General features: G+C 33.1%; 1 protein-coding gene across 1 annotated transcript; it reads right to left on the reverse strand.

Annotated features, from left to right (window-relative positions):
* Positions 1–1,251: 1,251 nt before the first annotated feature.
* On the reverse strand, positions 1,252–7,568 carry LOC102806111 (DNA-directed RNA polymerase I subunit RPA34-like). Its single transcript, XM_006811552.2, has 8 exons — positions 7,479–7,568; positions 6,918–6,979; positions 6,388–6,502; positions 5,474–5,593; positions 5,170–5,224; positions 4,346–4,480; positions 2,488–2,831; positions 1,252–1,690 (listed from the first exon to the last, which is right to left on the reverse strand). Exons 2-8 carry the CDS (start codon positions 6,956–6,958, stop codon positions 1,622–1,624), a joined length of 879 nt encoding a protein of 292 aa, XP_006811615.1. The 5' UTR covers positions 6,959–6,979; positions 7,479–7,568; the 3' UTR covers positions 1,252–1,621.
* Positions 7,569–10,135: the final 2,567 nt, after the last annotated feature.

A 10,135-nucleotide genomic window follows, 5' to 3' on the forward strand; every position in this document is an offset into this window, starting at 1 on the left:
GTTTACCGAGTTGATGTTTTTTTTTTCAACTTCATCACACTGAAGATGTTTCAGCACAATAGTAGTGGTTGGTTTCTGACCGTGTAAAAATTATCCATGATTTCAAGTCCAAAATCACAAAAATGAATGTACAGCATTTAATCAAGTTTCTAAAAGTATACACCAAACAAACTCCTTAAATGATAGATTTCAACACTGATAATACCTTTTCAGATAATGACAAGCAGTTGAATAATTAACACAAATGTGTCCACAATCCTAGAGCAAATATGTAAAGTGAGTAAAATAACAAACCTGTACTACCATAGATTACTTCACATTTTGCCTACAGGTATAATGGAAATTACTGTAAAATACTTAATCTTAGCTGGAATTAATTTTCGCTGAAAGTCTTTTTTGGGCGTTTTGTATGGAATTTATTTTCAGTTTTTTGACGAGCTGAATGTAAAATATAGGGAAAAAGGTATATTCGCTGGATTTTATTTTCACAGATTTTATATTTTACAGTAATGATGAATTAACAATAGATCAGATGTCTATATTCTTGTTTAAGCATCGTAGAGCTACTGTTTCTGCAATGACATTTTCTTTTGTCGAGCCATCAGTTGCAACATGCTAAGACAATCTAAAACTTCATCACATGTGGCAAATGATCAACATTTTTTAAACAAGACCACACATAGTTGGTCAATGAGGGCGCTCTTAACAGACATGATATTCTCGCTGGTTCAAATGAAAGTACAAGTAATGTTTGACACAGAGGGAGCTGTTTATAACAAGCAAATTTCAAATCGAGGATTTTCTTTTATTATCGTTCAGTTTCTGTAGCAGGAATTAAACTGTTTATATTTTTGTTTTGAGTGTGATACAGTTTCACTGGGACAGTCACTACCCATATTCTGATATTCAGCATCAGAAATTATAGACGGACACAAACATAATTTATAAAATTTTACTGATTCTTATTAAACATAACTTACAAATTGTCGGGTACTAGTTATGTAATTTTATACAGTATTTTTTCAGTATTCAAGACACTTACTACAGAAGTTTGCCTATCAATAAAAACTTGAACAAAAAAATCTCCACAGCCATACACTAGAGAAATCTCTCTTGTATATATGGGAATCAAAATATAATTTATATATTTGTTATACGTTATAGAAGTCCCAATCTTATTGGCTGAACATTTTTCTATTTTACCTTTACAACTCACATGTGCTAATTTCATACAAATATATTTCAAGGTAGTATGAGAAAGCTAGTTTATTCACATTGTATTAATTAGTAAATTATATTTGTACATTCTAGTCCATTTTGTACATGATAACAAAACACCCCCACCCCTCACCCTCCTGCAGGTGACCTAGTCACTTTTTTTGTCTGGCCATACAAATGCATTTGTACAGGTAGGAAGGTGAATGAATTTAAGATGTTAGACAGGCTACCAATTGTAGACTTAACACATGCTGATGGTGTATCATAATAATAATGAACTCTCAGTAGTAGCATATTCCCATCTGATATGGCATTGTTAGTACAGTACATTGTATTAGATACAGATGTATACATGCACAATTCACTACTTAATATATAAACAATTTTTTAAAATAGAATTGATTCACTTCTTCTTTTTATGTTTCTTCTTCCTGCTGAAGTGAGAGATTTCAGAATCTTCCGTTTTAACCACCTGTTAATTGAGCAAACAAATAATGACCTGAAATTAGATTTCATTGATAGACATAGTGAAGAGATAATGTAACTTATTGTTAAATCTGTAGATTCACTCCCATAAACCCTGTTTTGACCTGTATGCAGATTGAAAAGCATTAACAGTCTATCAAGGATTTGGGTGAATAAAACTATGACTACACAATTATGGGATATAATATGTAAATTAACTTATTCAATAGCTCCAGCCAATCACAGTTCTTTTATGTAATCAAGATAGGATTACACATGTAATTTCCTGTTCAGAAACAATATATGGTGGCCAATCAGCATCGTCATCATCAAAAACTGACAAAATTATTCTGCATGCAAGATTTCCACAGGGTAGCGATAAAAAAATTAAGTCTGTTTTGATGAGATCAAAAACAATGATCATATACATGTGTAGACAATAAATGCAATGATTTGTGGTATAAATTACCTCATCACATGATAATTTTATGTTAATGAAGAAATAACTGTTGTCTGCCATAATATCCTCTGATTAAATAAACAGCAGAATAAAGATGGAAATACCAGATAAATGTTTTCAAACCAATTATGGAGGGACTGTGGGCCAGTAATTATTTCCAAATTCCAGTTATCTTGTGATACTGAATACATTAACCATGTACGGTTACTGTGATGGTTCACATGTACTGAGTCTTCTCTGGCAGAACTCCATTGTCCCAACTATATGAGATTGAATGATAAGCAGATTACATAAGAGTGGGCTGCTTTTCTCTGATTTTAGATGGATTTAAATTTCCACATTACCTTGGCAGAAACATTACTGTCACTGTCATCTGTTTCTTTGTGTTTTCTCCTTTTCTTTCCATGCTCAGTTTTAACTTTAATGTTTGTATATTCAATTGATTTCTCAATTTCTGCATTTCCTGATTCAGCTGTCATCACTTCTTGTTTGTTTGAGACAATTTCTTTCATCTCTACTGATGGAGAAAAACTGTCTACATTTGATGATGGTACGTTACTTTCCAGCTGATATTTTTCACTTTTTCTTTTCTTTTTTTTCTTTTTCCTTTCTCTAGCAGTTTTATCCACTTCAGTTGTGTTTCCAGCTACTGGAATGGATTGACCTAGTCGTTTATTTCTGTCAGGGCCTGCAAATATGAAAGTAGACCACTATATTTATTTTCTATCGATGACAATGCTACCAGTGACAATGGAAAACTTTTTTTTCTAATTTGCCAATAATTTTTTTTTTTTGATGGCTATTTCAGATACATGTACATTGCCATAAAGCTGGAACCATTACAAAGTGAACTGAATGAACGATGTATATAGAAGACACTTAATTCTTTTACTAGTGTGTAACACTCAAAATAATCATTCCCCACTTCTGCAGTACTGTCAAATATCAAGTACTGAGACCATCTTTTGGCCATCGCCATCTCAATGGATTTCAATGTTGTGTACACCTAGTTAGTTTTGTTGTTGTTGAAATCTGTGCCATATTCATTATCTAATCTGCATGAACAGATTTTAAATTTGTTGTAGTTGATTTCATTTAAATTTCTTACATGTCTGCTTTTGGATTAGTTTCTTAATAATTTATCTGTTTCTATTAATTACGTACCAAATCTGCTTATAATTATGAACCAATAAGAATCATTTTTTGGATAATAATCTCTAAAATTTGCTGCATACATGAAATACACATGTACTCAAATGAATTCCTATTAATTGACAAAATAATAATCTCAGTTTAAGAATGTCTAGGTATTATTATTATTGTTTTTTATTGATTATTTTATTTTGCATACTTAATTGAATTTATGATTTAATTTGGTTAAACAATATTTGATAAAATAATTTCTCTAATACAAAGTTTGCATGCAAATGTGAATGAGAATAGTGTGTTTATGAACAAATAAGTCATATTTTAGTGATCCAGTATACAATACATGTTATAGTGCATGTTGCACTATATATTTATTATACATGATTAGTCTTCAAACTTTTCTTTTCATACCTTCAGCACAAAGGAGCACTTTCTAAGCTTTTTCTGATTAGCACTAAAATTTTGTCCATCTTGAATTGAATTGCTATATGTGTCGCATACGACTTATTTACCACTTCCGTGTCACTGAGAATGTTCTAGAACCGTACTGTGTCTGGGTGGAATATTCTAGATTTTTTTTAGAAACTGGTTGAATAGGTAATAGAACACTGTAGGAAACAGTAGAAGGTAACGGAACATTCTAGAAATTTGTAGTAAGTTCCAGACTCGTTATGTATGCTGATGTAATGGTCTATTTATAGACAGTGGGGGTATATATAGGGGAGTTGTTCAGCACTGAGTTCAGATCGGAGATCTCGTCGAATTGTATTGGAGTTTAAGTATCTAGTTATTGGAGTAGTGGAGTTTTAACGCGTTATTGTATTTGTATTGTATTTGCAGAGTATAATAATACCAGTACCAGTTGAAACCTCATCTGTTGGCTCCGTGTTCGTATTTTATCATCGCCGCCAGGGAAGTCTTTCTGTTACTGTTGCCATTTTGGTATTTGAACCATCACACCTGTACTATACCAATTATGGTAATATTACGTAGCGTGTGACAATGTGCATATGAGTGACATTAAGGTACATGTAATATGTAATCAAAACTTACCACAACCGAATGGTGTGTATCTAACTTTCAGTCCTTCTGGTAGTTGAGTATACATGGGTACTGCTGGTGATGGTATGTCTACTGGTGGCTGTTTCACAGATTGTAAAATAGACATTTGTCCTTTGATAGGAAGAGCTACCAGAAAAAAAAATGGAGAAAATCTATCAAAGATATGGATACAGAAGCATTAACATTCAGTAATCTTGTGAGATATTGCTCTGGAACAGCATTAATTAAATCAAAATGGCTGCCAGTCAGCCATTTCAGAATCGAACTGAAAAACAAAATGAAATGCATCACCAGCCTATAACGTCTATTGTATGTACCAAGTTTGAACAAAATCCATCCATAAGAGATTGAGATCTGGTTTAGCACAAAAATGACCACCATTCGGCCATTTGGAATCAGATTATCAAACCAGTACATCATGTATGACTAATGTATAATGAATATATAAATCATAATCATAATCAGTCAAAGCATGTCAGAACTGCATTCATTAAAACAAAATGGCCACTTGTCGGCCATTTTGAATCCTAACTGGCTGGCATCAAGGTCCAGAGTGACAGAAATGCTTGATTTTGATGATTTTTCAGCACAAAAATGGCCACCATTCGGCCAACTTGAATCAGATTGAAACAAATTGATGTGCATATGTTAATATTATGTATGATGTATGTGTGAAGTTTGAATGTAATCAGTTGAGGCATATCTAAAATACAGGTTCGGACACTGAGGCCAATCCATAAGTACCTGTTTTCGGACTGCGTCTGATCGGGGACTAATTATAGTATGTCTTAAACTCAGTAGAGAGGGGGTGTTACCTGGAACAAGTGTTGAGGTCTTCTTTGAAGGCAGAAGAAGGTTCAGATTCTTGCACTGTCAAGAAATAGAAATACAGCTAGGAAATAACTAATTGTTGTTATTGTTAATAAAAGTGTATTTAACATGATTTGTGTTCAAAGGTTGTACATGCACATTTGAGAACACAGCATGTTGTAATTGTATCATGATCAGAGATTATTAAGTGGTTTGGACTAAGTCTGAAAGAAGGCACACTTTGTCTGTAAAATCTGGTAAATCACGGGATGTTGTCATACACCTGGCTGTTAGTTAATAGTACAATACCTTGGATTGGTTGCCAGTTACTGCCTGTACTTCATAGTCTATAGCACTGTCTGGATCATTGGCAATCTTTTGTGTACCATTTAATACAACGGTTTGTCCACTCAACTGTGCTGGATTAAACTAAAAATAAATCAAAATTTTTTACATATTTTAGCGGCTAACATTTTTCATTCAATTGAATATTGTAATTTCTGAAAAAAATGAAACACTTATATGTTGATTGAGACATGATTCACCGAAATCAATGAAATGTACCTCTCTCATAATATCGGTAGTAGTTTTCAACTTTACACATTCACACACAAGTAACAAAGATGGCTGCCTGGCAAAATTTGACAGTGATAATAGGTCATAGATAACCGCATTTTAATCTTATCAAATATATAAATGCAACCACAGAATTTTGTCAGGAACAATGGCATTGTCAAATCTCATAAATAGAAATCTGGGCAGTATAAGTAAACATCAAGAAAAAACTGTCATACATGAAAATGTAGAAAATAAATACAGTGTTTGAAATTGGCCAAAAAAAAAACATGCCAGACACCAGGACTGGTAATTTGCCTGCACTTGTAAAAAGTTGTCAGTCCTATGTTTTTTTTCTTGGAACATGTTGAACATCAATAGAAGATGTTACATTCCTTTTCAATTTATTTCATTTATAATCGTATCAATTGCTGTATGAGAAATGCAAGAAAATTAAACAAAATGTATGTACTTGCATCCTCACACGTCAGAACATAGTCGCTGGTTTGCATCCAGTGGTGCATTTTGCCGATGCCAAACCCCCATAAAAATTCTAACCATTTTGAGACATGCATAGCAAACCACTCAACACTCAACACAAAGTTGCTGGTTCACTTTCTAAAACATCATGGTGGTGACAGTACATCATGTACATGCATAGTACTTACATTATAGGGTGCCTTTATCAACCAGACTTCGTTATTGTCATTATTGATGTCTTCAATGCATACTGACGGATTAACTTTATGTAAAACCTGCACAAAGTCTTCAGGACAGCCATATCTGAAAGCAGTACAAACCATTACAATTGTGAGTTAACTGAACTGAATTTCATAATTTCTATAGTTTCTTTGTTAATTAAGAATCCAAGGTTTTTTAATTGCACATATGTACCGCAGGTCTGGCCAAAAACATGCAGTGTCCTTGTCACATTGCTTATGAACCACAGAAGTCACATACATTCTGCATCCTGACTGTTTATGTTTCCCAATAGCCGATCAAAATAAATTTGTTTCTTGCAACAATGTAAATGAAAATAGGATAGGCAGGTATAATTTTGCATAACATTGTTCCAAATATAGCAGTATAATGTCAATGTACCAACTCCTTTTTTGTCTCTTGTTTGTAACAGGATGGTGTGTGATGAAACCGATCATACTCACCTATTTTAAGGAATGCTTTAAAAATAAATAATTACCTTAGCTTGTCTTCTGTTTGTTGTTCAATCATATGATCCATCTTGAGACACTAGTTAGCTAACTGAATTAGCAACAAATACATTAATCACGGAGGTGAACAAAATGACTAAGTCAAGTAAAATGTCATTGCAATGACTGTTAAAATGATTAAATAATAACACAAAAAGATTGAAAAATTCTATTCTATTTTATTCTATTCTATTCTATTCTATTCTATTCGTTTCGTTTCGTTTCGTATCGTATCGTAGTCCCTCTATATCTGATAGAGGGACTGTGTGTAAACAAAATGTTCTGGATACATACACCCCTCATTTCAAATAGTCGACTCTATAATCGGTTTCTTTGCTCACCGTTTACAAGTTTTCCTTATCAAATTTTAGCCTGAACTGTTTTGCTAACCACTTACATGTATTATTCAACATCGACCGTACTGTATAGTTCCGGTATTACAATGCCGTAATATTGGTAGTGAATGTGTTTTAAAAGCTGTTCTCCAAAGGACTGATAGAAAAAAAGATAAAAACGCCATCGCTGTACAGAAAACACTCACTTATACTTACATTACAATGAAACAAATCATTTGTCAGTGATGTACACTCTGGTTAGCACTATCGATGGCCGCGTGGGTTTTATATCAGGTGTTCAAATTCAACCTTTGAACTTTGACCTGACTGTAAAATGTTTGAAGATAGCACGCAATAGAAGCTAAAACACAAAAGTAGCCGACAGCAACTTGGGTGGTCGTATTATAATGCATACTACAGTTAAATATAATGCATATCTCGAGATAGGATTATTATTCCACGTGCCCTCTTAATATAGAGAGGGACAATGGAATTATAATAAAAAAACTAACCAGTCTAATCTAGAATCAAAAATCTGAAAAATAAATGAATAAAATATAATTGTTCTGTTTAGTAAAATAGCATACACCGACCCGAAGATCATACTATACTATATTTTTAGTATATTTAACAGAACAAAAATAGACGAAAACAAAATCCAGGCTGCAATAATTAGTATAGTATTAAACACGGAAAATAAATACTAAAGCGTTGACCAATAAAAAGTCAGAGGGGGAAAGGTGCAAATTATAAGTTTATTTCCGTTTTAGATGTTGCTGTGATTTTTTTTGCCTCTCTCTTTCAAGTATGTGCGGGAATTTTAAAAATAAATATTTGTTTTTGTTTTCAAAATACACTATGATCGCCCAGCCTTTCTAATGGTTAACTCATAAAACACATAATAACATTAACTACATACGTTCAGGAACATCCACGAACAAGAAATGTACATATATACATATGTCATTGTCCCAAATTAGTAAACAAATACAAACAAATGGTACATAAATTTTAGTTTTAAGACCAAACGTAAACAAAAAGAAGACATTCCAAAGCAATCACCTTTACTCTGTGTTGCGTTGCGTTGCGTTGTGTTGTGTTGTGTTGTGTTGTGAAACACAAGCGCCAGTCGATATAACAATTATATATTACTTTAAATTCGTTATTTTATGATTACAGTAAAATGAGATTCCAAAATGACGACATTACATGGTGATAACACAATCTTTCGAACCATTGACAACAAAGTTAGCTAGCTGTATCTTTAGCGACATGACGATTCCAAAAAAGTGTAAATGCAGAATCAAATCTGGGAATTTGAATTACTAATAGAATATTTATAATTTATTTTTTACGAAGAAAAAAACATGATATTATAATGAAACATTTCAACTATGATCTGGGAATAGTTTTAAGCGTGAACAGAAAGTATAAAGAAGCACCGAAAAGCCTTAAAAGAAAAAGACAACTGGAGTCAGAATACCATTACTTAATTCCGTTCGAGTAATCAGCACCTCAAAATAATAGAAAGAGGGATATATACTTGGCTAAAAACACAAATAGGTAATATGTGAGCGATGCATTGTGAATGAGAATGAAAACGAAATCAGCTTGTTAGCATCATGTCATTTTCCCCCTTTTTATTCCCAGTATTAGTGACTTGTCAACTGAACATAAATGTGTAATGATCAAAAACATCTCTTATTTAGACTTCTAAATAGAAAAAATGAAACCACCCCATCCCCACGATTATGGTTAATATTTTCGCCCGCCCATTTGTACCGGAAAAATATGTGAAAGGCGTCGCCAATTTACTAGTACAATGTATATTTAACAAAGCGTGATTAGAGGTACAATTTAAGACCTTTTTTCAACTTATCGAGTGCCTAAATTTTACCTGAGTGGTCCCGGTGACTGAGGTCACAACGGGGTCACAAACCGGGAAATACCGTATGTCTCTCAGGCACACGTCGTTGCGCGCCGTCATATATACTCGCCCACCTAGCCTGAAATTTGGAGTAGAAATTTTACATCTACTAGCGTGTAAGTTGAGGCATACATCGTTTAACGATTTTTTTTTAAATAATACAATATATAAGACCCAGAATTATAGCTAGGGGGTTGACCACTGGAAACTCAAGGGACGTGCCAGAATTAAAAATCAAAGAACGAACTCCCGTGTGCTGAGAGTATTGGAGACGTATTAAACATTAATTAGCCCTCCAAACAAGAAGCTTGGTAACTAATATTTGTCTGCTATTTGAGATCTACAACATGAAAACATGGTCTACATTTTTGAAGTTTATAATACTTTAAAAAAATACATTTTGATTTTACATCTGTGGTTTTCAGTCTAATTTATTTCAAAACACCTTTGCCACAAGTTTGAATTTAAATATTTTTTGTTGTAATACCAGAAATTGCTAATACTGATTAGATAATCAATATGCATGTTTTTCATTATTGATTTAACCAAATTACAATGCAATGTGCTGATTATGCAATTAGTATGCTCGAATTTCAATCAAAAACTAATGCATTGTCGGTTCCCAGGCACTTATATACCAAGTCTTAGTATTTAAATGGAATAATTGTTTTTTTGAATTATTATGCAAACTAAGCAATTATCGTAGATTTCAAGATAAACTGTGTCAGTTGTTTTGACAAATCTAATTTCATATTTATTGTTCTTATTGATCATTCCTCCTTATAAGGTTGGCAAGTGAGAACGTATTGACATCGGACACACCGTGCTAGCACGGTTATGTATGCAAGTCGATAAAAAGAGACAGCAGACTAGGAGGGATATGCCGAAACTACATGCATGGGAGACACCAAATAAATGAATAATTGCCCGTAAAATGTAAGGATTT

This window comes from Saccoglossus kowalevskii, chromosome 3 (assembly GCF_978046115.1).
Source record: "Saccoglossus kowalevskii chromosome 3, keSacKowa6.1, whole genome shotgun sequence".
In the NCBI taxonomy this organism is placed as follows: domain Eukaryota; kingdom Metazoa; phylum Hemichordata; class Enteropneusta; family Harrimaniidae; genus Saccoglossus; species Saccoglossus kowalevskii.

Excerpts from the sequence above, each read along its gene's own strand:
- LOC102806111 (XM_006811552.2), bottom strand. The coding sequence starts at position 6,958 with ATGGATCATATGATTGAACAACAAACAGAAGACAAGCTAAG. Across the intron at positions 6,503-6,917 it reads CAAACAGAAGACAAGCTAAG|ATATGGCTGTCCTGAAGACT; the intron begins GTAATTATTTAT and ends TACTGCTTTCAG. Across the intron at positions 1,691-2,487 it reads ACAGTAATGTTTCTGCCAAG|GTGGTTAAAACGGAAGATTC; the intron begins GTAATGTGGAAA and ends CTCAATTAACAG.